This window comes from Misgurnus anguillicaudatus, chromosome 3 (genome assembly GCF_027580225.2).
Source record: "Misgurnus anguillicaudatus chromosome 3, ASM2758022v2, whole genome shotgun sequence".
Lineage (NCBI taxonomy): Eukaryota > Metazoa > Chordata > Actinopteri > Cypriniformes > Cobitidae > Misgurnus > Misgurnus anguillicaudatus.
Genome location: NC_073339.2, coordinates 38,807,218 through 38,833,406, shown reverse-complemented (window position 1 = coordinate 38,833,406; position 26,189 = coordinate 38,807,218). Strand labels below are relative to the sequence as shown.

General features: G+C 39.0%; 1 protein-coding gene across 2 annotated transcripts; it reads left to right on the top strand.

Moving 5' to 3' along the window:
- Positions 1-1,562: 1,562 nt before the first annotated feature.
- On the top strand, positions 1,563-25,177 carry tmod1 (tropomodulin 1). 2 transcript variants are annotated; one of them, XM_055205842.2, is made up of 11 exons: positions 1,564-1,858; positions 2,628-2,832; positions 10,537-10,693; positions 11,492-11,611; positions 15,450-15,542; positions 18,100-18,230; positions 18,349-18,456; positions 18,897-19,040; positions 22,062-22,206; positions 22,364-22,469; positions 24,172-25,177. In XM_055205842.2, exons 2-11 carry the CDS (start codon positions 2,716-2,718, stop codon positions 24,188-24,190), a joined length of 1,140 nt encoding a protein of 379 aa, XP_055061817.1. In that variant the 5' UTR covers positions 1,564-1,858; positions 2,628-2,715; the 3' UTR covers positions 24,191-25,177. The 2 variants fall into 2 exon arrangements, with proteins under 2 accessions (XP_055061818.1, XP_055061817.1); XM_055205843.2 differs by lacking the exon at positions 22,364-22,469 and having other exon boundaries at positions 1,563-1,858.
- Positions 25,178-26,189: the final 1,012 nt, after the last annotated feature.

Sequence of the window (26,189 nt, the reverse complement as noted above, 5' to 3'; positions counted from 1 at the left end):
TGAAAAGGGAAAAACATCCAGTATGCGGCAGTCCTGTGGGCGAAAATGCCTTCTTGATGCTAGAGGTGAGGGGTGAAAGAGCCGATAGAAGAGCAACTTTGACAGAAATAACCACTCGTTACAACCGTGGTATGCAGCAAAGCATTTGTGAAGCCACAACACGCACAACCTTGAGGCGGATGGGCTACAACAGCAGAAGACCCCACCTGGTACCACTCATCTCCACTACAAATAGGAAAAAAGGCTACAATTTGCATGAGCTCACCAAAATTGGACAGTTGGAGACTGGAAAAATGTTGCCTGGTCTCGATTTCTGTTGAGACATTCAGATGGTAGAGTCAGAATTTGTCGTAAACAGAATGAGAACATGGATCCATCATCCCTTGTTACCACTGTGCAGGCTGGTGGTGGTGTAATGGTGTGGGGGATGTTTTCTTGGCACACTTTAGGCCCCTTAGTGCCAATTGGGCATGGTTTAAATGCCATGGCCTACCTGAACATTGTTTCTGACCATGTCTATCCCTTTATGACTACCATGTACTCATCCTCTGATGACTACTTCCAGCAGGATAATGCAACATGTCACAAAGTTCGAATCATTTCAAATACTAAAATGCCCCCCACAGTCACCAGATCTCAACCCAATAGAGCATCTTTGGGATGTAGTGGAACGGGAGCTTCGTGACCTGGATGTGCATCCCACAAATCTCCATCAACTGCAAGATGCTATCCTATCAATATGGGCCAACACTGGATTTGAGGTTGTAAGGTAATATTTCATAATAAATATCCACAGACTTATACTGGAAAAAACATTCATGTTGTCAGATTGCTGTATCCACTTGTGTGGGATTTTGAATTCAGATCAATGTTTTATTGCAACCATCATGTATAATGATGAAAAATGGCAGCCTCAGATGAAATGTTTTTTTCAAGTTTATTTTTATTTAAAGACATTTTTTACTGTTTTTATGTTCAAATTCATAAGCATCTGATTGGTGGAATAGACGCGTGACGTAATTTAATGGAAAGGTCACAGTGGAAGCTGGCTCCCATTGTTTTGCACTGTAAATATTTTATTCATAAATCCAAATTTTTCAATACGTTATCTAGATTTAATGTCTTCCTTGCAGAGATTTTGCATATTGTTAAAGCTCTTAAACGCATTGATAATAATAAGGCTTTTGATATTATACTTAAAGAATGCTTTTTTCCCTTTATTTTATTGTGCTATTTTGTATTTATATTTCTATTGTCTTGCAATAATAAAAAAAATTAAAAAGGGTGTTACGTTCTTTTATAAATAAAATTTTAAAATGTAGCCTACATTTTTATTGAACGTTTAACATATTTAAATACAAACCTGACAACCAAATAGATACATTTTTCCAGAAGAACAGGGTTTAAAGGATTAAAGTACATACATTATACGGAAACAGCAGTACGCACAAATTACTTAAAAAATAAAACTCTTAGCAAATGTTTGTGTGTAGTTGCTGTGGAGTTTTACGTTGGGAACGCCGATTGGTGGACTAGACAACATTTGGCGTGACGTAATCTGACTGGCAGCTCGATTCGGGGGGCGGGACGAAGAGCTGCGCGTTGGGAACTCTTTGATCACGAGCGACTGCTGGACTTCACAAGTTGAACGGCGGCAAGAGAAGTAACAACTTTTAACATTTGGACTTGCCTCTGCCGTGTCAAGCTTTGGTCTTTTATGAACCGTGGACTCAAGAATTCATTGCTGGACGTCACAGCACATTTGTGTGAATTAGCGACTCCGAAAAGAAACCATATCTGGTCAAAGTATTCAGCTGTCACATGCGCTAAATATAGTCCGGGATAAGCGCTGACTGAAGTAAGTGTGAATAACTGACCCACCACTAACACGCTTTATTTTACTCATCACTACTTAGAGCCAAATACAAAGATGCATGTTATACAGCAGAAAGAAGAAAGTTCAGAGAAAGTAAAGCATTTGTTCATTCTTCTGTTTTGACAGAATAGTAATTGAATTTATTTAAATTCCTTTCACTAAAGTAACTATGTGTTTTGCATCTGATGTTGGTCTGAAGATTAGAAATAATGAATTTTAGTTTAATGAACTAAAGTGCAAAGCTGCCAAGGACAGTAACTTAAAGATTATCTAGGCTGATCTCAGGCCTTTCTTCAAATTTTTCTTCGTAATAAAATAGAAATCTAGTTTAACAGCATGATTTCCTAATCGAGTACACGAATATATATAGAAAATGTTTCCTTAAACAGCAAGAAATAACATTTATACCTCATTTTTAGAGTGTCACATCAGGACTTTCATTAACTTTTTTGAGTGATGATGCAAATAAATCCCTGTATCAACTTTGAAATTAGTTTACTTACAGACTGTACATCAGTGGATCTCAACCTATTTTTACATCAAGGCCCCCCATAGTTCACAACAATATGAAGCCCACACTCACTAATTCTACCCCCAAAATAGAGCTTGAAAGATGTCATATTTTTTAATAATTAAATGTCTTAACAAAACTGTCATCAAAAGTTAACCGTTTAATCTTGAAATTAATTTTTTCAAAATAAAATCAGCACAACACTGAAACATTCTGTGTCTTATGTCTTTAACCATGCAGGTCCTGTGGTCAGGGGGCTCATCTTGTCCTCCCAGTCTGCCTTTTGTTTCTGTCTTTTTGTCCCCTCCTCCCTTTTATCCTGTTCATCATGTTCCGTAAGGAGATGGAGAAATATCGGGACGTGGATGAGGATGAGCTTTTACAGAACCTCAGTGAGGAAGAACTCAAAAGACTTGAGGATGAACTCCAAGAGCTCGATCCAGATGTAAGAGTGCTTAAAGATAAAGCATTATAATAACGATAAAGCTGGATTTTATGTAAGAACTTTGGAATATTCATGGATCCATCATGAAAGATTATCACCATGCTTCATGCAAAGCTTGTTTTAAAGTCCCCCTGTAGTGAAAAACAAATTATTATTGTTGTTTATGTGAAGAGTTTGGTTCCAAACCCAATAAATGACATTTAAAAAAATATATTAGTTACAGCCAAAATCAACATTGTATCAGGTCAGTATTAAAAAGTTAAATCTTCATTTTATGCAAAATCTGATATCCACCGTGTTATTCTGTCTTCTTTTCTCCTTTTTTTTCCAAAACCCAATAAACGCCAGTCCTCCTTCTCTGCACAATGCAATAAATCCGCTCAACAAATCACAGTGCACCTTTCTACGCATTGTAAACAATAATGTCGACGCTAAGCACTTTGAATACACACGGGAATCTGAGTTTTCCTCATCTAATTTGTACTTCGTCATCAACAAATGAACCAAAACAAAATTTTAATGGCATTGATAAACCTGTGGTGGTTTTCTATGGCGGGGAAGAAACGTAAGCCATCGAAATCTAATAATTTACGTGAGGGGCACTCGGGCAAAAGAAAAATGCCGGCTGTTGCTTGTTCTCACACGACAGCCTCAAGCTTTTGTCATGCTAACACATTGACTCCAGAGGATCTGTAAGGAATGCTCAGGAATACTGGGATCCATTTTGCGGTGTTTATTTAAAACAAACCAATCAAGCAAACAAATCAAAACGTGAGGCAGAAGAGTAGTCAGGTATACAGGCAGGCAGATCAAAACACAGATAGACAGTCCGATCCAGGCAAACTAGGCAAAGGGGCAAATCCAAAAGGCAGATAAACAGATAGGCAGACAAATGGTCACAACGATAGGCAGTCAGAAATCACAATCAGAATAACGCTCGGTACGCAGGTAAACTGGCAATACTTCGCGCTAGCCTTAGGCTAGCTTGAAACTTAAATAGGGACAAACAGGAAACAGTCAGAGAAGCAGAGAGCGGCGCCACGTCAGTACTCCGGCGAGGGCTCCCTCTGGCGGCGTGGCTGTATGGACGTTACAGAATCCCCCCCTCTAGGAGCGCCTCCTGGCGCTCTACGGGGCCTTCCTCTAGGGCGTGGTGCAGGACGGTCAGGTCTGGCTCGGTGGAACTCCTCGATGAGGTTGGGATCCAGAATGTCGTCCGAGGCTACCCAGGACCTTTCCTCAGGGCCATAGCCCTCCCAATCGACCAGATACTGGAGACGACCCCCGCGCCGCCTCGAGTCTAACAACTCCCTCACGGCGTATGCCGGTTCCCCGGCAACGTCGAGAGGGGGAGGTGGCTCAGGAGGTTCGGCGTTGGGGTCGTACTCAGCATGGTAAGGTTTTAGCAGAGAAACATGAAAAGAGGGAGAAATACGATAATTAACAGGCAGCTCTAACTGATATGTAACATCATTGATTTGTCTTATTATTCGGAAAGGTCCTACGTACCTCGGACTTAGTTTCTTAGACGGGAGCTGGAGTTTCAAATCCCGGGTGGAGAGCCAGACCCTCTGACCAGGCTGGTACGGGGGATGAGGACGTCTGTGACGGTTGGCATGGAATTCTTGGTTGCGGATCGCCCTCTGGAGTCTAACATGAGCGCTTTCCCAAACTTCTCCACTCCTCCTCATCCAGTCGTCAACGGCTGGAACATCCGAAGGTTCTCCTGACCAAGGGAACATGGGGGGTTGATAGCCGAGTACGCACTGGAAGGGGGTGAGATTGGTGGAGGAGTGTCTCAATGAATTCTGTGCATACTCGGCCCAGGGAAGGAATTCTGACCAGCGGTGTTGTTCTCGGGTACAATAGGACCTCAGGTAGCGTCCAATCTCTTGATTTAACCTTTCAACTTGGCCATTAGACTGGGGATGATAACCAGATGTTAAGCTTACATTTATGTCCAGATTATTGCAAAATGCTTTCCAAACCTGTGAGGTGAACTGGGTCCCACGGTCAGAGACGATGTCTTCGGGTATTCCATAGTTCCTGAACACATGGTGAAACATAGCTTCGGCGGTTTCCATGGCAGTGGGTAAGCCTTTGAGGGGTATAAGGCGGCAGGATTTAGAAAATCTATCAATAATGACTAAGATGGCTGTATAATTATTAGAACGTGGTAGATCAGTGATGAAGTCAATGCTGAGATGGGACCAGGGGCGTTGAGGTATGGGTAAGGGTTTCAGAAGACCGGAGGGTAAATCTTTGGGAGTTTTGGATTGGGCACACACTCTACAGGATTTCACAAATTGGGCTACATCATGTTTAAGGGTGGGCCACCAGAAGGATGTCTGAACTAAAGCTGTGGTGCGGGTAATACCTGGGTGTCCTGAGCTGAGTGAGGTGTGTACCCATTGCATAATTCGGGGCCGCAGTGTTTGGGGAACGTAAGTTCTCTCAGGTGGGCATTCAGGCGGAACAGGGTCATTCAATTGTTCGTGGGTGATTTCCTGCATGATATCCCACGCTATAGGAGCAATGATAAGAGAAGGTGGTATGATAGGGACAGGTGAACGGTCAACAGGAGTGGGTTCGTGGTATCTGGACAGAGCATCAGCTTTACCATTCTTGTGTCCGGGTCTGTAGGTGATTGAAAAATTGAAACGGGTGAAGAAAAGTGACCATCTTGCCTGACGTGCATTCAATCTCTGAGCTCCCTTCACGTACTCGAGGTTTTTATGATCCGTCAGAATGACAATATGATGCTTCGCACCCTCAAGCCAATGCCTCCATTCCTCCAGGGCTGCCTTTATCGAAAGAAGTTCCTTGTTGCCTATATCGTAGTTTCTCTCTGCCTGGGTGAGTTTTCTGGAGTAGTAAGCACATGGGTATACCTTATTTTCTGGACCGTGACGTTGTGACAGAACAGCTCCTACTCCAGTATCTGATGCGTCGACCTCTACGATGAACTGTTTTTCAGGGTCAGGATGTTTCAGGATCGGGGCGGTGGTGAAACAGGTTTTAAGTCTCTGAAAAGCTTGCTCAGCTTGTGAGTTCCACAGGAGTTTTTTGGGTTTACCTTTCAGTAGAGATGTCAGGGGAGCTGCTACAGTACTGTAGTTGCGGATGAATCGTCGGTAAAAGTTTGCAAATCCTAGGAAACGCTGCAAATCCTTAACAGTGCGGGGTGGAGGCCATTCGTTGACTGCCTTGACTTTGGTGGTGTCCATCTCAACACCCTGGGAACTAATATTATAGCCCAGGAAGTTAGTTTTCATGACATGAAACTCACATTTTTCTGTTTTGACGTATAACTTGTTCTGGAGGAGACGAGACAGGACTTCTTTAACATGGCAGACATGGTCCTCCATATTATTGGAATAAATCAAGATATCGTCAATGTAAGCAATAACATACTGGTTCAGGAGGTCCCGGAACACTTCATTGATGAATGACTGGAAGACGGCGGGAGAGTTAGATAGACCATACGGCATCACGAGGTATTCATAGTGCCCTCTAGTGGTGTGGAATGCAGTCTTCCATTCATCACCTTCACGGATACGAACCAGATTGTAGGCACTACGTAAATCCAGCTTGGTATAGATTTTTGCTTCCCTCAGTTGTTCTAGGGCAGAAGGTACAAGAGGTAAAGGGTAGGGAAATTTAACAGTGATATTGTTCAAACCTCTATAGTCGATGCAAGGTCTTAGGCCACCATCCTTCTTCTCTACGAAAAAGAAGCCAGCTGCAGCAGGAGATGTGGAGATCCGAATGAAGCCATTTTGTAGTGCTTCAGTGATGTAATCCTCCATGGCTCGGGTTTCAGGTTGAGACAGGGGATAAACTTTACATTTGGGAGGCATAGCATTAGGTAGAAGTTCAATAGCACAATCCCAAGGTCTATGTGGTGGTAATTCGGTTGCCTTGACTTTGCTAAACACTTCTGCATATTCAGAGTAGACATCAGGAATCATAACATTCTTACCAGTAGGACTTTCAACATTGGTAGACAGACAGGGTTTGTGCTTCATATGGTTAATGCAGGTTTTCATACAACGAGATGACCATTGTAGAATCTCTCCTGTTCTCCAGTTTATCTTTGGATCGTGTGCGACTAGCCAGGGGTGTCCCAATATGATGTCATAGCGGGGTGAAGAGATCACATACAATGTAATCGTTTCAAAATGAAGAAGGCCAACTTGAAGAGTGAGGGGAACAGTCTGGTGAGTAATACCTTTGCCGATGGGTACATTGTTGACGGCAGAAATGCTTAATGGAGGTTGGCATGGGATGACAGGAATGAGAAATTTATTGACAACATCTTCATTAATGAAGTTTAGTGCAGAGCCTGAGTCAATTAATGCTGTGAATGACATGGTTATATTATTGTGGATGATTGTTACTGGTTGAGAACACATATCATAACAAGAAGGGAGGTTAAAGAACTGGTTTACCGTGTTGGTGTGGCGTGGTTTCTTGGATGGGCAGTTATCGATGCGATGTCCAGGTTTCCCACAATAGAAACATAAATTGTGCTCACGACGTCGTTGTCGTTCTGCTATGGTCAAAGGAGCGAACCCCATCTGCATTGGTTCTACAATGTCGTCATTATTTACAGCGGTATGGAACACTTTACTGGTGGCATATACAGGCCTAGTGGAAGTTTTCAGTTTCGTTCTAGCAGGCACATTTCTCATCAGGTTATCAATGTGTACAGACAAGGTCACAAATTCAGAGAATGAGAGGTTCTCACCTTTACATGCCAGTTCTGCTTGAAGATCAATGTCAAGACTGTTCTGAAAAATATCCTTTAGCGATTTATCATTCCAACCGCTTTGTGCTGCAAGCGTGCGAAATTCAATGGCATACTCTGCGACAGGACGATGGTTCTGGGACATATTAATGATCTGCGATGAAGCACTTCTTCCCCCCGCTGGGTATTCAAACACTTCTTTAATTTGCTGTACAAAATAGGAGTAAGATGTGCGGATCCGAGGATCGGTGTCCCAAACAGCGGAGGCCCACTCGACCGCTTTGCCAGTCAACAAAGAGAAAACTTTAGAACACATCGCATTATCAGATAATTTATCACTCACATGATCTTGAAAATAAATATCCAGCTGACGAAGGAAGCCTCTCACGTGTTCCGCTGTACCATCAAACTTATCAGGTTCAGAAACGCTCATTCGTTTCACAGAGGTGGATGGCAATGCTTGGATATAGCCTGTGAGGTGTTCGTTGACGGCTTGAAGCCGTGTAAGCTGTTCCTGGTAGCCCTGCAGGAGCGTGCTTTGCTGTTTGTAAGCAGCCATTAGATTGGTTACTTCCGCTGGATCGATGGTAGGCGAAGTATTCTGTAAGGAATGCTCAGGAATACTGGGATCCATTTTGCGGTGTTTATTTAAAACAAACCAATCAAGCAAACAAATCAAAACGTGAGGCAGAAGAGTAGTCAGGTATACAGGCAGGCAGATCAAAACACAGATAGACAGTCCGATCCAGGCAAACTAGGCAAAGGGGCAAATCCAAAAGGCAGATAAACAGATAGGCAGACAAATGGTCACAACGATAGGCAGTCAGAAATCACAATCAGAATAACGCTCGGTACGCAGGTAAACTGGCAATACTTCGCGCTAGCCTTAGGCTAGCTTGAAACTTAAATAGGGACAAACAGGAAACAGTCAGAGAAGCAGAGAGCGGCGCCACGTCAGTACTCCGGCGAGGGCTCCCTCTGGCGGCGTGGCTGTATGGACGTTACAGGATCTTATTGTTAAACTTTTCATTATTTTACTCTAAGAAGTCAACGAAAAAACAGCAGCAATGGCAGTGTTCTTAATATGACAAAGTAAGTGTTTTGATTAATGCCATTAATGTTTATTTTTTTAATCAGTGTATACCACTAGTCAACTAAATGAATATAACATGGCAAACCTGAATGCACATTTATATATTGATTCAATACATTTATAGCATTTTGAAAAAAAATCTTGTCATGGATTTATTGCATTTTGCGGAAAAAAATTATCAGTTTAATTATGGATTTAAATTTTTTATGTTATCATAACCTAAAGATGCTATGAAAGTTTGTAACAGAAAATAGTGTTTTTCATCACGTCTTTTTCTAAAACACATTTTTACCAAAATTAGTCAAAAATGGATTTATTGCTTTTTGGAACAAACTCTTTATATGTCTATGCGGTGTTTGTAATATCCCATAAGACACTAATGCTGAGTATTCCCGGAGTTTCCCAAGACAGCCTTAAAACCTTGGTTTGAAATAACCAATCACAACAATACAGTTGAACAAGTGAATTAATAGTTCATGCCACATAGACTGGGTTGGAAAAACTTTTACATGTGCTATTATAATGCTCAAAGATGAGTTTTAAGTGATAACATTATCAACTACAAGGGGACTTTAATTATTAATCTCATTAGAATTTATTAATGCTAGGCGAAGATTAATCGCGATTAATCGCATACAAAATAAATTAGATTTTTAACATAATATTCAAGTGTGTGCTGTGTGTTATTATTATGAATATATAAATACGCACACATTCATGTCGGTAAATAAGAAAAATTTACATTTTGATGCTCACACGTGCTGCGTACACTTGCAGTGTGAATATACACATTTACATGTGTATATATATATATATTTATTGATATTTTTATATTATATATTAACAATAAAAATGGATGTATAATTAAAAATGTTCTGAAATGTATATATGTATGTGTGTGTGTGTGTGTGTGTGTTTAAATATACATAATAATTACACATAGTACACACACATATATCAAGCAAAATTGCACTTTTATTTTGTATGCGATTAATCGCGATTAATCTTTGCCCAGCACTACAATTTATATTAATTGTAAGAGTCCCATGACCCCAAAATAGCCATGTAAAAGGATATTGGAGTTGAGTTTAAAAAGTTTTTTGAGAGATGACAGAGGTTGATGAAAGCTCTGTTTTTTCTTCCAAAAATGTGTTGTTTTTACATTTACATTCTTTAAAGTGTTTGGTGTTGTACTTTTGAATCAGTGACATGTTTTGTTTGATGATTGGTGTTTGTTTGACTTTGCTGTGTTGTATAGTCCATTTAAAAAGGCTATGTTGTTTCATAGTGAGAAATTATAAGGCAATGATGTTAGAGTTATTTCATTTTGCACTTAATCCAGCATTTTATATTTGTGTTTAAGGAATTTGGTTTAGCTCTTAGCGCTTTTCACCAGATTTAGGCAAGAAAATGGGGAGGATAAATTGAGATGTCATTTCAGAGGTGCAGATAAAGTTAACCATGAATTTTACACCCAAATGTAAATCTTGTTTTACATAATACGCCCTAATTTAAAGCCAAGCCCTTTTCATGAAATAGTAAATATTACTAAAAGTTTAGCAGTGGGAATTCTGTGTTTAAATTCTTGTCCTTTTAAAGTTAGTCTAAGTCTCTTTTAGCTCAACGTTATCTGCACTAAGGATAAACATAACTAAGGTGTCTGATAGTGTACTACTTGAGGTGCTGTGTTCTGGATTCTGTCATCACATATCACATACATGTATGCATAACGGAATGCTATTATTTCTCATGTTTGTGATAACATATATGAAGATTTGGATAAATGTGTACCGTAAATCTAGATATATTCCAGTAATTATCTGTTGGTCAGCACTAATGCTATGAACAATGTGGTTTCCAGAACGCCCTGTTGCCAGCAGGATTCAGACAGAGGGATCAAACGAAGAAAGCTCCAACCGGAACGTTCCAGAGAGATAACCTGGTCGCTCACCTGGAGAAACAGGCCAAAGAACATCCAGACCGGGATGATCTTGTTCCTTACACAGGCGAGAAGAGAGGTGAGTATAGATATAAAGAAAACAAAGATTACCAGTGGCAGCCAGTGACTTGTTTTTTCGAGGGATCACGAGGCGAATTTTGTATGTAGCTCGTCGTGTGGGGTTCGTAATTTCAAAATATGTGTTCTGCGCGTCGAGTTAACCTATGTACATCATGTGTTTTGCCAAAATAAGTGCCTGCTGCAGACGCGTCTAAAGGGTTTATGATAAAAGAGACGCCAGATACTCGCATTATCTCATGCGTAATCAGAGTTTACTGTTAAAGGTGCAGTGAGTAATTTTTAAAAGAATCTCTTGATATAAATGCAAAATATTATACAAAACTATATGATCAGGTGTGTATAAAGACCTTTTTATAATGAACCATTATGTTTTTATTACCTTAGAATGAAACATTTTTATCTAAATACACAGAGGGTCCCCTTACGTGGAAGTCGCCATTTTGTGCCGTCATGTTTCTACAGAAGCCCTTAACGGACAAACTTTTTTTACCAAGTTGTCTCCGTTGATGACATGTTTTTACGGTGGCGGCTACCATAGTTTCAAAAGCATCTCTTGTATCATAAATGGTTTCTCGAGGCGCAGGACACATATTTGAAAACACAAGCAACACACATGACACTCCGAACACTTATTTTGAATTTGCGCCCCTCGGATGAGCAGTGACAAGACGCCACTGAAGATTACATTTTGTAAGGAAAAGGCTTGATTTGTAACGTTGATTTAAACTATCTCTATCTCTCTCTCTCTCTCTCTCTTTCTCTCTCTCTCTCTCTCTCTGTATATGTGTGCATGTAGGAAAAACATGGGTGCCTAAGTCTAAAGTTGTTGATCCTATCCTGGAAGATGTCACACTGGAGCCTGAACTAGAAGAGGCGTTATCTAATGCTTCTGATGCAGAACTGTGTGATATAGCAGGTACAGCGTAAACAGCCAACTAACAGCAACTAACAAGGCACATTTTTATGGTTCTACTATCATTCTGTTTCCTTATAACTTCACTTTTTATAAAGGGTACATATTTTGCAAAATTAACTTTCGACATGGGTCGAAAATGAACAATGACAAAAATACACCCTCTCCCTCCTTTTTAATACCCATTAAACAAAAGCAATCTCATTTGACATGCTGTTTTGATTTTTAATTTTATTGTTAATGTGACATCACACTGATAAAGCCCGGCCCACGACCACAGACTGGCTGGTTGATTTTACCCAAAAGCATTTCTAAATGTGTTTGTTAGCACGCTGTAGTGCTAAAGATACTATTGTTTCAGACTGTATTCACATGAATCAGATCTATTTTAATCGAAAGCGCTCACTGTCTGTTGGCAAGGGAGTGAGGGCATTAGCTCATTTGCATTTAAAGGTACACACATGAACAGTGCTTTTTTGCTTCCACCCAATGCTATAACAAATGATATGTGGGATATTTTCACAGAGACATTCTAGGCACACCCATGAAACTTATTATACATCTTGTAAAAATTTGCATAATATGTGCCCTTTAAAGTAGAATTCAACACCCTGCCTAATTCCAATATTAATCCATATTTAAATGAATTAATCATCTATGATTTTATTAATTTTATTAAATATCATTGACTAATTTCCACTTCCATTTCTCACTCTTTGTGTGTCTTATTGTATGTCTGTCTCTTTGATCTGTCGTTTCCTAGTCATTTCAGCTTTTACACCCTTTTACTCCATACTTCATTCTCTCCATCCTTTCTAAGCCACGGATCAGTCCAGTAGGTTTACTCAATTTGCTCATTTGCAAAATTGCATGCATTGCATTTAGTATTGACAGGGTATGTTTATCAAATCTGTATGTAAAGTTCTGTTTATAAATATATATATATATATCTTGCGAAAATTGGCAAAATATTGCATTGTTTGTATTTTTTTATACAACCTATTTTACATAACATGTTTACATATAATCCACAAGACAAGGTACATACATTTATGAGTAAAACTGGATGTCTGCGTGATGATTTAAAGGTCAAGGGCCAGATTTACTAAATGTGGCAAATTAGCGTGAGAGCGCAATTCCAAAAAAGCGCAGATGGGAGTGATAATATCTGCGGGTTATTTACTAAAAAAACACTAGTTAAAAAAACTGTTACATGTTAAAACAATCCTCTGCATTGTATCACACGTTCTCTGCTCTCTTTGATGCCTGTTTGTTTTAGCAATAATTGCAGCCATTTCACGCGCTAAGCAATTTAAGACATGCTTTTTTTGGTTTAAATAATGGCGCAAATACCAGTCATAACACACACGCAAACATTAATAAATCGCGTTGTGTGAATCATTTAAATAATCTCCTCCCAAAAATTTTTTGTCTGAAATTAAAAATCCTAGAAATGCAAATGCAAAAAGGCAGTCATAATAATAACTAGACCAAACATTTTTAGCACTAATGATCCACTGCGCGTCTTTAATAAACCCAACAGCCGTTATTTAACGACAAAGTGATGGTTTGCACTGGCGCAAGCTGTTAGTAACTCTGGCCCCTAGTTTACCCAAAAGTAAAAATTTTAAAAATTCGATGAACTTGATGTTAGTTTTTATACAATTAATGCATAAAAAGTTTACACTTTCAAACAAAACACATACGTTTGGAATGACAGGAGTTATTCATGGCCACATTTTGTTTTGGGCGACCTGTCTTTTAAAATGTAGTGTGCACAAGATGATTCCCAAGACTGTCTCGGCAGGTTTATTAAGTCCTTTTTTACAACAATGACTCATCAATGTTCTCTAAAGATGCATGGCTACCAAAAAAGGGGAACGAAATTTTCTGCATGCTAAAAAACGTTCAACCCTCAGCCAGTTAGAAACACTCATTAGTAGTTTGTAGATTGAAAGGTTTTTCTAAAAAATAAGGTCAGTTGTTTTTTTGTCCTCTGAATTAAAAACAGAGCCGATATGAACAGTATGTGCTTCAGCTCGTATTCACAGGCAGATGGTAGCTGTAGATGGGAATCAGATTAGTTTAGTTGTCTGTCTAGGTCAACAATCAGATACATGCCAGACCCGTAAATGGTTCTGTTTGCACTTTTATATGTTTGGTGTCTTTTTGGATCTCTTTAAAGGATTTGCTTTACTATGTAGTCTATGTTCACAACACAAATGACTTCAGCCAGAATTACCATCTGTTATAACTAATCTATTAAAACAAAGTTTTTCATATTGATTTTTTAATTTTTTTAGAATTCTAGTAGTGATGCACCGATGTATCGGCCGTCGATATTTATCGGCCGGTTTCTGTTGAATTTGAAACCATCGGCATATCGGCAATAGCACGAGAAAGGCCGATACCGATTGTTTATTAATTAACTGCATAAAGAAATCCATTATATGTAAAAAATGAGTTAATGTTGTTTATCAAATAAATGCTGAATAGCAAAAAACACCTTTGAAGGTTGTCATGCTGTCTTATTATATTTGTTTTAGCTTAATTTGTGCCTCTCTTATTATGTTGGTCAGTTGAATGTTAAATAGATCTAATCCATGTTCAGTAAAAATAATTTGATGCAGAAATAAACTAGCTATTGGCCAACTGTATTGTATTGTATACAAGCGTTTAATATCGGCATCGGCCAGAAGTTGTCTGTTTAAATCTGCATCGGTATCGGCCCAAACAAATCCTATCGGTGCATCCCTAAATTATAGTAAATGTATAACAAACACGTCTTTTTAAGGAAGTCGCATCACTGCACCGCCATGTTTGCATTGCCTCGAAAACTGTAAAAAGTCCTTGTTGCACTTAATTTTTTTAAGTTTAATCAATTTGGAATTACAATAAAGTTGAACTTTCTTGACTAGTGAGGAGTTGCTATAAATTATAAAAATAAAGTTGAAATAATTAAGCAAATTTAACTTCATATTTTATAATTTAAAGCAACTCCTTACTAGTCAAGAAAATTAAAATAAATTGTAAATTCAACCTAAAAATGCATGTGTAACAAGATTTTTTTTTAAAGTATAGGTCTTGCTAAAGCTACGGAGCCCCTAAGGGGACATGAAGCAAAAAATAAAAAAAGTTTAGTTTTGCGTGCGCACGTGAAAGTATCGCATGCGCACATGAAAGTATAGCGTGCGCACATGAAACTATTGCGTGCGCACCTTCATGTGCAGAATTTTTTTTTGTAAAGTTTAGTTTTGCGCGCTCACATGAAACTTTTGCGTGTGCACGTGAAACTATCGCACGCACACGAGAAAGCGAAAGTTTCATGTGCGCACGCGATAGTTTCACGTGCGCACGTGATGAAACTTTCGCTTTCTCGTGTGCGTGCAAAAGTTTCACGTGCGCACGGGAACGTTTAATGTGAGTGCGCGAAACCAAACTTTACAAAAAAATTCCTCACATGAAGGTTTCGTGTGAGCACAAGAAAGTTTCACGTGAGCACATGAAACTAAACTTTAGATTTTTTTTACTCCAATGTCACTTTAGGGGCTCGGTATAAAGCAGATATCGTCAGGGACTGTTGCAAAAACAGGCGAGTATGTACAGAGGGACTTCCTTTGCTAGAGCGTTCATATTGACCATTGCAATCTCCCCCATTCATAGCAATAGCAGTAACGCATCTTGGGGTTAAATATCTTTGCTAAAGTTAAAAAATTATCATGCTTCACAAGTCTAGAATAGGCCTCTTATTTGCCTATATAGTCCAGGTCTGTCTCCTTTTTTATCCTCATCCGTTTTATTCGAGATCCCTTAATTATACCTTTTTTTTCTCTTGTTGTAGCTATTTTGGGCATGCACACACTGATGAGTAATCAGCAATATTATGAAGCATTGGCCAGCAGTACTACTATCGTCAACAAACAGGGCTTAAACAGTAAGTAAAACGTATTTCATCCATTTACATGTTATACTTGTTTATACTTAATATAATAACTGTTTATTATTAAGTGTAATTTGAATGTTTTTTATATGTTATGCATGCTAATTTATTTATGATTAGTCTAGTTCATGATATTGGGTATATGCAGTGAAGTACAGTATACACTAAAATGTATTGTTGGGTGTAAACCAGGTATATCAGTATAGATCATATCATATATTTAGGTGCATGAAACATTCATGCTAGTAAGGCATGAATAGATTAACTTCTAATGAAAATATTAAAAGTACAGCAGGGGTGTAGAAGATTAACTGAAACCCTAGACAAACACTTTAAATATTTATTAACAACAGCAGTAAATACTGTCAAGACATGTACATGAATTTTACTGTCAACTTGTTTATGCAGATTGTATTTAATGATCATGGTTTCTCTTAAAAGTAATTTAAGAATTTAAAGCAATCTTTTACTAACAAATGTCAAGACATTAGTCTACATTAATATGATGTGTGGACCCCTTGAATTCAGACAAAACTGGGACGTGTGCGTTCAGGTATGCATGTATGAATTTCTCTCCGCTCTTGCCCAGAGAGTGTGCAAGCACTTTAAATCTCTTTAATCACTTCCATGCAATTGTTTTATCTTTCCCCAAGTGTGCGTGTATGCGCTCAGACTGCGTCCCGTGCATTCGCAAATCCATCAGCGCTCGCGCTCTCTATGGCTAATAACCCCTACTGTACGTTGCGCTGGGTGCAGGGAGTGCTCATGGGAGTTGTAGTTTCCCAATGTCGCATTGCGCATTGTTTATCATTTTGCATAACTTTTAAGAAAACTACAAAAAAATTATATTCAACCTTCAAAAGTGGCTAGTGGGATTGTCTTACCCACCACAGCAGAAATCTACCCGCATTTGGTGGGTTGGCGGGTGTTAATGTCAAGCCCTGGTTGTGGTATATACAGTACACAGGTGTAATTCGGGGTGTAATCCAGTGCTGTGTTATATACCAATGTGTAATCCAGTCTTGTGTTATAAACACATGTGTAATTCATGGTGTAATTCAATACACAGGTATACTACAGTGTTGTGTTGTATTATAAGCACAGGTGTAATTCAGTGTAATTCAATATAATCCAGGGTTGAGATATACACTCACCTAAAGGATTATTAGGAACACCTGTTCAATTTATCATTAATGCAATTATCCAATCAACCAATCACATGGCAGTTGCTTCAATACATTTAGGGGTGTGGTCCTGGTCAAGACAATCTCCTGAACTTTAAACTGAATGTCAGAATAGTAAAGAAAGGTGATTAAAGCAATTTGAGTGTGGCATGGTTGTTGGTGCCAGACGGGCCGGTCTGAGTATTTTACAATCTGCTCAGTTACTGTGATTTTCACGCACAACTATGTCTAAGGTTTACCAAGAATGATGTGAAAAGGGAAAAACATCCAGTATGCGGCAGTCCTGTGGGTGAAAATGCCTTGTTGATGCTAGAGGTCAGAGGAGAATGGGCCGACCGATTTAAGCTGATAGAAGAGCAACTTTGACTGAAATAACCACTTGTTACAACCAAGGTATGCAGCAAAGCATTTGTGAAGCCATAACACGCACAACCTTGAGGCGGATGGGCTACAAGAGCAGAAGACCCCACCGCGTACCACTCAACTACAAATAGGAAAAGGGGCTACAATTTGCACGGGCTCCCCAAAATTGGACAGTTGAAGACTGGAAAATGTTGCCTGGTCTGATGAGTCTCATTCAGAGACAAAACATTCAGATGGTAGAATCAGAATTTGGCGTAAACAGAATGAGATGGATCCATCATGCCTTGTTACCACTGTGCAGGCTGGTGGTGGTGGTGTAATGGTGTGGGGGATGTTTTCTTGGCACACTTTAGGCCCCTTAGTGCCAATTGGGCATCGCTTTAATGCTACAGCCTACCTGAGCATTATTTCTGACCATGTCCATTTCTTTATGACCACCATGTACCCATCCTCTGATGGCTACTTCCAGCAGGATAATGCACCATGTCACAAAGCTCGAATCATTTCAAATTGGTTTCTTGAACATGACAACGAGTTTACTGTAATAAAATGGCCCCAACAGTCACCAGATATCAACCCAATAGAGCATCTTTGGGATGTGGTGGAATGGGAGCTTCGTGCCCTGGATGTGCATCCCACAAATCTTCATTAACTGCAAGATGCTATCCTATCAATATGGGCCAACATTTCTAAAGAATGCTTTCAGCACCTGATTGAATCAATGCCACATATAATTAAGGCAGTTTTGTATGCAAAAGGGGGTCAAACACAGTATTAGTATGGTGTTCCTAATAATCCTTTAGGAGTGTATACGCAGGTTTGATACAATGTTGTGTTATAAAGATAAATGTAATTCAGGGTTTAATCTGCTGTTGTGTTATATAAATGGATGTAATCAAGAGTTGTGTTCATATACACTGGTGTAATTCAGGGTGTAATCCTTAGTTAAGTTATATAAACTGGTGCAATTCAGGGTGTAATCAAGTGTTGGGTTATATACACAGGTGTAATCCAGTGTACTCAATATAAACCAGTACCAGATGAACAGCCCAATGACACAGATGTGGAGGAAACACTGCAGAGGATCAGAAGCAATGATCCAGACCTGACTGAGGTCAACTTGAACAACATCAAGGTGGCACCATCGCTCATTCACATTCACTCTCTGTTTTTCACTTTATGCATATAATTATCCTCAGTTTATGTTTTCCAGATAAATATATGTGTCCTTTCTGTTTCCCAATGATCTGTAGAATATTCCTATTCCAACTTTGAAAGCATATGCTGAAGCTCTTAAAAAGAACAGTATCGTGGAGCGCTTCAGCATCGTTGGTACCAGAAGTAATGATCCTGTAGCCTTTGTGAGTTATGCAAAGAAGCACATACTTTCATAAAGGTGTATGCAAAACATTTATTTTCGAATCTCACTCTAAAGATTAATGTAAATATTTTGCAAAACGCATTTGCATTGTTATATTATGACAATTAAGCATATGTCTCATTACAGTACTTTAATGTAAAAAAAATAATAAATATGTAATAAATAGCACGTTTGTCATACATACTTGTTTTATTTATGCTGATTTAATGTATTAGTTCATTACAGTAATGACAGTCTTGACTGAGAATGAGAATTACAAACAAATTTAAAAAATCTAGGCACATTAAAGTAATGACAACTGGGGGCAGGGGATGTGCTATCAGGGTGAAATATGAAAATATGACTTGGAGATGTTCTTCATGAGATATTAGGAGAACTATTATGGGCGTAAATGGCAAGTAATGTTGTGTTACTCTCCAGGCCCTAGCAGACATGTTGACAGTGAACACCACTCTGAAATGTCTAAACGTGGAGTCAAACTTCATCACCGGAGCTGGAATTCTGGCACTAGTGGATTCCTTAAAGAGCAACACTACACTGCAGGAGCTTAAGATCGACAATCAGGTAATGCCACACGTGTAGGTCTGAAATGATATGCGTCAGGATGCGATAGCAGTGAAGGTGTGAACAAGGCCTCGTGAGGTCTAGGGTTGCTGGTTTTCCCAGATACCTGTCAGAATATAATGCTTTGAAAATAATGAGACAAACACACATATAAGCCAGCAGCTGTCACCCTGCAGCTCTCTTATGGCTTCCTGCTGAAGCCAAGCAAGTTGGAGCCTGGTTAGTACCAGATGGTAAGTCAGTGAAATCTGCTGAAAGAGGTGTTAGCAATAGTGATGCACAGGTGGGGTTTTTTCCAACCCGCGGTTCCCGCTTTTATGAAATTGTTTGGCCTGCCCCACACCACCATATATATTTTTACAACCCGCAACCATTACGTAGACATACTAGGCATTGTAATGTAAGTAAAAACAGGCTTTATTTCAGCTTAAAAGTGCTTGGAAACATCACCATGTAAACTGGCAACAACATAGGCGTATGATCCATAGAAACCAATATGGCCATATTAAAGGCGGAGTCCACAATGTTTGAAAAACGCTTTGGAAAAGGAGACAAGCAGACTACCAAAACACACTTATAGCCAATCAGCAGTAAGGAGCGTGTCTACTAACCGACATCCTTGCCGGGTTGCGTATGTGTGGGGCGGGTCTATCAACAGAAGGTCCAGATTCTATTGGGGTAGGGGCGTGTTTGTTTAGGTGATTGCAAATATCAACAGTGGCTTTCAAACATCATGGACTTTGCCTTTAATAACAAGATAGGATAATGATACACATTTTCAACATTTACAATGCAGCGTTTGTATTCATCTGTTGTATTATTTTTAATGATGTAAATACCCAACCCTAATTTCCCCTAATCTTTAACTCTTTCCCCGCCATTGACGAGTTATCTCGTCAATCTGCAATAACGCTGTCATCCACCAGGTGGTGCTCTTCTGCAACTTATAAAAACCAGAAGTATTGCCCTAGGGCAAACAGCTGTATGTCCGTGTATGTTTTAAAGATCGCTCTGCATCTGATCTCTATCAAAAGTCCTTCACAAAAATGGAATTATCTCAGGTTTTTGCTCAAAATTTGGTGTTTTTGATGAAACTTACACATATTTGAGAGGTGATAAAAACAGAACACATGAAGGTAGGATGAAACAGATTTTTTTGTTTGAAAGCAGTCTGTTCTTTTATTTCATATATTGTATGTTTATATATTTAAAAAGGAGCATTTTCTGGAAGGCATTAAACTTTTGTGAAAATCATGAAAAATGCTGGTGGTGAAAGAGTTAATTTCTGATTCTAATCGAAAGACTTAGAAAGGACTTCAGGTGTCAGGCGCAAGTGATTTCAATGTTAAGTCAATGTAAAGACCCATGAATGAGGCGCGGCGTGAATGAGGCGTTTAGCGCTGCAGATGTGATTCCGGCTCATTGCCGCGGGAAATGCGCAAGTTGAAAAATCGAGTCGCCGAAGCCCCTCCCATGACGCGAATTTCCGCGTAAGTTTCTCGATGACTAGAATTTCACGCGCGAATGAAGCGAGTACACTCAAAATGTTCAAGTGTCCAACTACGCGCGGTAGATGCGAATTTGGCCCCTCAAACGCGTCTGGTGTGAACGCAGCATGAGACGGCCCACGCATCACTAGTTAGCAAGGGTCTGTATGGGTGATTTTGCTGTACTAACCTAAATGCATAACATACTTTGGGCTGTAATATGGGACTGTCATACAGATACAAGCTCCTGACTCTCTGTGGTTGAGTGTTTCTTATAAACAGTAGGATTATATAAGGTAAAATCATTGTAATGTGAAAACACGGTAATTTCTTATATATTTAGGCTTAGGGTTAGATTTGTCTAACATGCTTATGAATGAGTACATGGACTCACAGACAAATATAAACCCTTTTACAAAAATGCATACTAAACATTAAGGATGCACAAGTATATTGTATTGGCATATAAAAGCTATTTTTATTGGAAATCAGACACTTGTTTAAAGGCGGAGTCCATGATGTTTGAAAGCAAATGTTGATATTTGAAATCACCTAAACAAACACGCCCCTACCCCAATAGAATCTGGACCTTCTGTTGATAGACCCGCCCCACACATACGCAACCCGGCAAGGATGTCGGTTAGTAGACACGCTCCTTACTGCTGATTGGCTATAAGTGTGTTTTGGTAGTTGGCCCGTCTCCTTTTCCAAAGCGTTTTTCAAACATTGTGGACTCCGCCTTTAAAGTGAAAATCTGACTTTTCCATGTTTAAGTGCTATAATTGGGTCCCCAGTGCGTTTATCAACCTAAAAAATTTGAAAAAGATCAACACAGTAACTTAGGTTTAGTAAACCATTCTCTGCAAGCATGTAAAAAAAATAGGTCATTCAGATTTGCCTTTTGTGATGTAGGTAAAACAAGTCTTATTACAATAATATTGCCTCTTAATCTGCAATCACAGCACTGCCATATAGTGCAGAGGGTAAGAGAGAGAAATAATTGACAGCACAATTGAGTTTCAATTTCAACAAACCACCATCATTGTGATCAGTGTTTGCATTTCATCAGCTATTTTGCATTTAAGGGGACACACCCAAAAATGGCAAATTTTTGCTTGCACCTACAAAGTGGCAATTTTAACATGCTATAATAAATTATCTGTGGGCATTTTGAGCTACAGCTTCACATATGTACTCTGGGACACCAAAGACTTAGTTTACATCTTAAAAAAGGGAAGATTATTCTGGCAATCAAAATGGGTGGAAAAATCCATCAGCACTCATGCTGTGTGATTATTTTGAAGTTGAAGTTTGTATGTTCTGCACTTTTTGAATATCTGAATATAATCATTTGAAACAAGAAGTAAACAGCAAAACTATTGGTATCTGTAGATGTCATTCTAATTAACCGAATATCGGTACTGTAACAGAAATTTTGTATTGGTGCATCTCTACTAAAAACAATTTCTAAAAGAGTTGCTTAATTCATTGCTGTTATTTCTTTGCGTCTTTTCTTGTTTTGTATGTGATACAGAGCCAGCCTCTGGGTAATAAGGTGGAGATGGAAATAGTGAACATTTTGGAGAAGAACAGTACCTTGCTAAAATTTGGGTACCACTTTACCCAGCAGGGCCCGCGTTTGCGTGGATCAAATGCTATGATGAACAACAACGACCTGGGTAAGAACTGCAAAATCACACAATAAAAAATGAGTAGGTCACATAATTTGGTGGTTGAGTTTTTGCATATTTGTTGAAAAGTGTGTCTATGCGTGTGTGTTGTTTATGGTGGTAATCGATGTGTATTTGTGTGTTCACGGCATACGTGATTTTACAGCGCGTGTAGATCGTTCAGACGCAGATGGCGCGATCACCTTTACTCTGTCAGTTCCCGAGCTGGAAAGAGCCTTCGGTAGAAAGTTCAAGTTCACGTCAAAACCCAAGTAAACCAGTTTTGCCCTCCATCTCTCCTTCTGAGTATCTTCTGCTGGCCTTTCGAACTTATTCAAGCCTTATGCAGTACAAACCACAACAAAAAGCTTTTGCAACTACTTTTTTTCCAAGTGTTTGAACTTGATGATGCTCTACTTCTCCGCTCCTGCATTTTCCTCTATCTGAAAGAGATCCTTTCCGATCCAAAATCTGTTTGTCGCTACGATTTGCTTGTTTTCTTGGTTCTGTTTTTTGTTTGTCAGTCTGTTGTATTATTGCAATGTCCAATGGGACAGGTTTTCATATTTCTTCTGCATTTAGAGAAAGTTTTACATGTATGCATTTGGCACACGCTTTTATCCAAAGTGACTTACGGTGCATTTAAAATGTATACATTATTTAATTAAGTATTTCCAAAGTAGTTTGGTTCCTATTTCTAAGGGGACATCAGGAAGTGGTCCATACAGTATGACTCTATGACCCTGTCTGTGAATTCCTGGTTAAAGTCTTGTATTTTAAAGGGACATTCCACTTTTTTTTTAAATATGCAAATTTTCCATCTCCCCTAGAGTTAAACATTTGATTCCGTTTTGGGGTCCATTCGGCTGATCTCCGGGTCTGGCGCTAGCACTTTTAGCATAGCTTAGCATAGTCCATTGGATCTGATTGGACCATTAGCATTGTGCTAGAAGTGGCCAGGGAGTTTCGATGTTTTTCCTATTTGGGGCTTGACTTTTCTGTGGTTGCATTGTGTACTGAGATCAAGAAAGATTGAAAGGTTGTGATTTTCTGGGCAGATATGGCTAAGAACGATGCTCTCAAACTGGCGTAATAATCAGTGACTTTGCTGATGTAACATGGTTGCAGCAGACGTAGTGATATTACTCACTGCCAGAAAATAGTCCCCTTGGTTACTTCCAATGGCAGGGGACTATTTTCGGGCAGTGCGTAATATCACTACGCCTGCTGCACCCATGTTACGGCAGCAAAGTCCTTGATTATTACGCCAGTTTGAGAGTATAGTTTTCTTAACCATATCTGCCTAGAAAATCGCAACTTTTAATTTTACGTCGGTCTTGGTACACGATGTGACTGCAGAAGAGTCGAGTTTTAAATAGGAAAAATATCAGAACTTTTTGGTTATTTTTTAGCGCGATGCTAATGGTCTAATCAGATTCAATGGATTGTGCTAAGCTATGCTAAAAGTGCAAGCACTAGACCCAAAGATTGGCTGAATGGATTGCAAAACAGTAAAAATGAAATGTTTAACTCTAGGGAAGCTGGAAAATGAGGATATTTTTTTTTAAAAAGTGAAATGTCCCTTTAAATGTTTGAAGCATCAGAGTTGGATTTCAATTATTGATTTCAATGTTTGACATGACTTACTTGGTCAGTATTAAAGACATCAAGGTTATATTTTCACTAAGTGTTCTTTACATTATGTAGGATGATTTTAGAAAACGTTAAATCATAAAAAATTACTTTAGCTGGGTTTTCATATACACACTCGATTCCAATTTTCCTGAATCTATAAAGGAAGCTAGACATTAATAAAATTATTCCTTTAAGTGCAACTTTCAGTTTTCTTGATTTCTTCAAATGTCTTTAAATTTTCTTACTTATTATAAATGTTGTCTCGGTTATATATCGCAAGAAAAATGACATCTTTTATTGTACTTAATAGTAATTTGTTCTCTTTGTTTTTGTGTATAGTAAGAAAGAGAAGGCTTGAAGGAGGACCCATCTTCCCCAAGTGTCGGACAAACGTGTAGCACAGCAGGAAAACTGGGACCTCCGCCAGCTTACATCCCTCCCCACGTCCTCAACCCGCTTCAGTCTCTTTCGCTGATACAATAACACAAATGATTTTACAGTTTCTCCACTGACGTTTACCATCCCATGCAGTCAAATACACTGTCTATGAAATCTGATAACATTCTCGCATCACCAATTCGTAATATGATGTTTTCTTTAACACTCTAGATTTGAGGACTTGAACGTGTACCATGTTTTGTTTATCTGTCACATGGTTACTCATGGTGAAGTGTTTTAATAATGTTTAAACTACCTGCCATAACATCAGCAGAGAAATATCACCGGCATGTGTTGATGAAGCCATTGTCGACACAATAAGACTCAGTACCCAGCTGATCCTGCTCTACTTACTGTAAACAGTGTGACCCTAAAGCTAACCATTTTGTTGCGTTTGGACATCTTTGTGTGTTGGTTTTACAGCATTATCTAGTTAAGAGACCTTAGGTGCTTTATGCACACCAAGAACACCAGACCTGACCGATTGAACAGCTGTGTTTTGCCTTTTCTGGGGCAGTCTGAATCTCACTGTAGTGGTTGTACTACACATATACATATTTCGCATAGAGGCTTGTTTTTAATGTGTGATTTTTGACTTACTGAACACTCTGAAAAATGCTGGGTTATTTTCAATCCAGCGTTGGGTCAAAAAGGGACAGTTCATCCAACTACTCAGCATTTTTTAAAGTGCATGCTGTATATTTGACACTTGTACTGTGTTAGTAGTACATTAACATTAGATTTTGTTTGTTACATTGACACTTATTATTATGCAAAATCCACTTTTACAAGGTGTTTGGACATAAATGTGTGTTGGCAGTGTGTGAATACAACCACCCCACAATGAAAAAATTCCACCCACTCATTTTTAATTCCTATTAAACCCAAGCAGTCTCATTAGACACTTGTTTTGATTCTCTTGTTAATGTGATGTCACACAAACAAAGCTCCACCCACAGACACTGACTGACTGGTTAATTTTACCCAAGCTTTTCTAAATGTGTTTGTTGTTAGCACATTGTAGCACTAATACCGCTAATGATTCTATTGTCTTGCCATGTTGGCAACGTGTCACCGCGCGCCACTTGCGAATAACCGAAAATGGGTAAAAAGGCGGAACGTGGGTGTAGCTTAGGTGGCTGATTGCTGAAACCACACCTGCCTAGCTCGACTCTAGTGACAGCAGTGTCAGTTCATCCATCACTCAAGTGGCCACGCCCTTAATTATGCAAACCTTAAGGCTTAATATAATTTAAACGGATGAGTTACAAAAAAATCACCCCCCCCCTCACAGTTGTAATGAAGGTCAAAATTAGACCAAAATAATTATTTACCAGGCTGTAAACATTATTTTCTGATGCAAAGTTGGTCATTTTAACATGAAGGTCTATGGGAATTGACTCCCTTTTGGAGTCAGCCTCTAGCGGCCAGTCGATGAATTGCAGTTTATGTCAATTCCGTATTGGCGTCATCAGAGAGATCTAAAGGTTGCCCCTCGGTTGTTAATCACCCAAATAAGCCTGAACTAAGAAATGTTGAAAAACTGTGTGATGATGTTGCTCCACAATCCAGTACTACACAATTGAGTCTTTGTTATGTGTGTCAGCAATACATTTCTAACATTTATAATATGTTTAGAAACCTCTGAAATGACTTTACACAGACTTTAATTTGTCAGACTCGTCTGATTTGTCAGAGTTGTGTTTTCCAAGCACAGTTGAAGACATAGTACGTATGTTTAATAATTGCAAATATTTTACTGTTTAAAGGAAAAAAAACATTTTGGGGTGTCGTTCTTTTAATACCAAAAAGAGAAACTGTTGAATTTGTGTTTTATGCATAGGAAGCAGACTGGTCATATGCCTGAGTGCCTGAGCTGGTGCATATAGTTTGCCTTTGCTGTCTGTTTTATCAAATTA

Excerpts from the sequence above, each read along its gene's own strand:
- tmod1 (XM_055205842.2), top strand. The coding sequence starts at position 2,716 with ATGTTCCGTAAGGAGATGGAGAAATATCGGGACGTGGATGAGGATGAG. Across the intron at positions 18,457-18,896 it reads GTAATGATCCTGTAGCCTTT|GCCCTAGCAGACATGTTGAC; the intron begins GTGAGTTATGCA and ends GTTACTCTCCAG. Across the intron at positions 22,207-22,363 it reads GATGAACAACAACGACCTGG|CGCGTGTAGATCGTTCAGAC; the intron begins GTAAGAACTGCA and ends GTGATTTTACAG.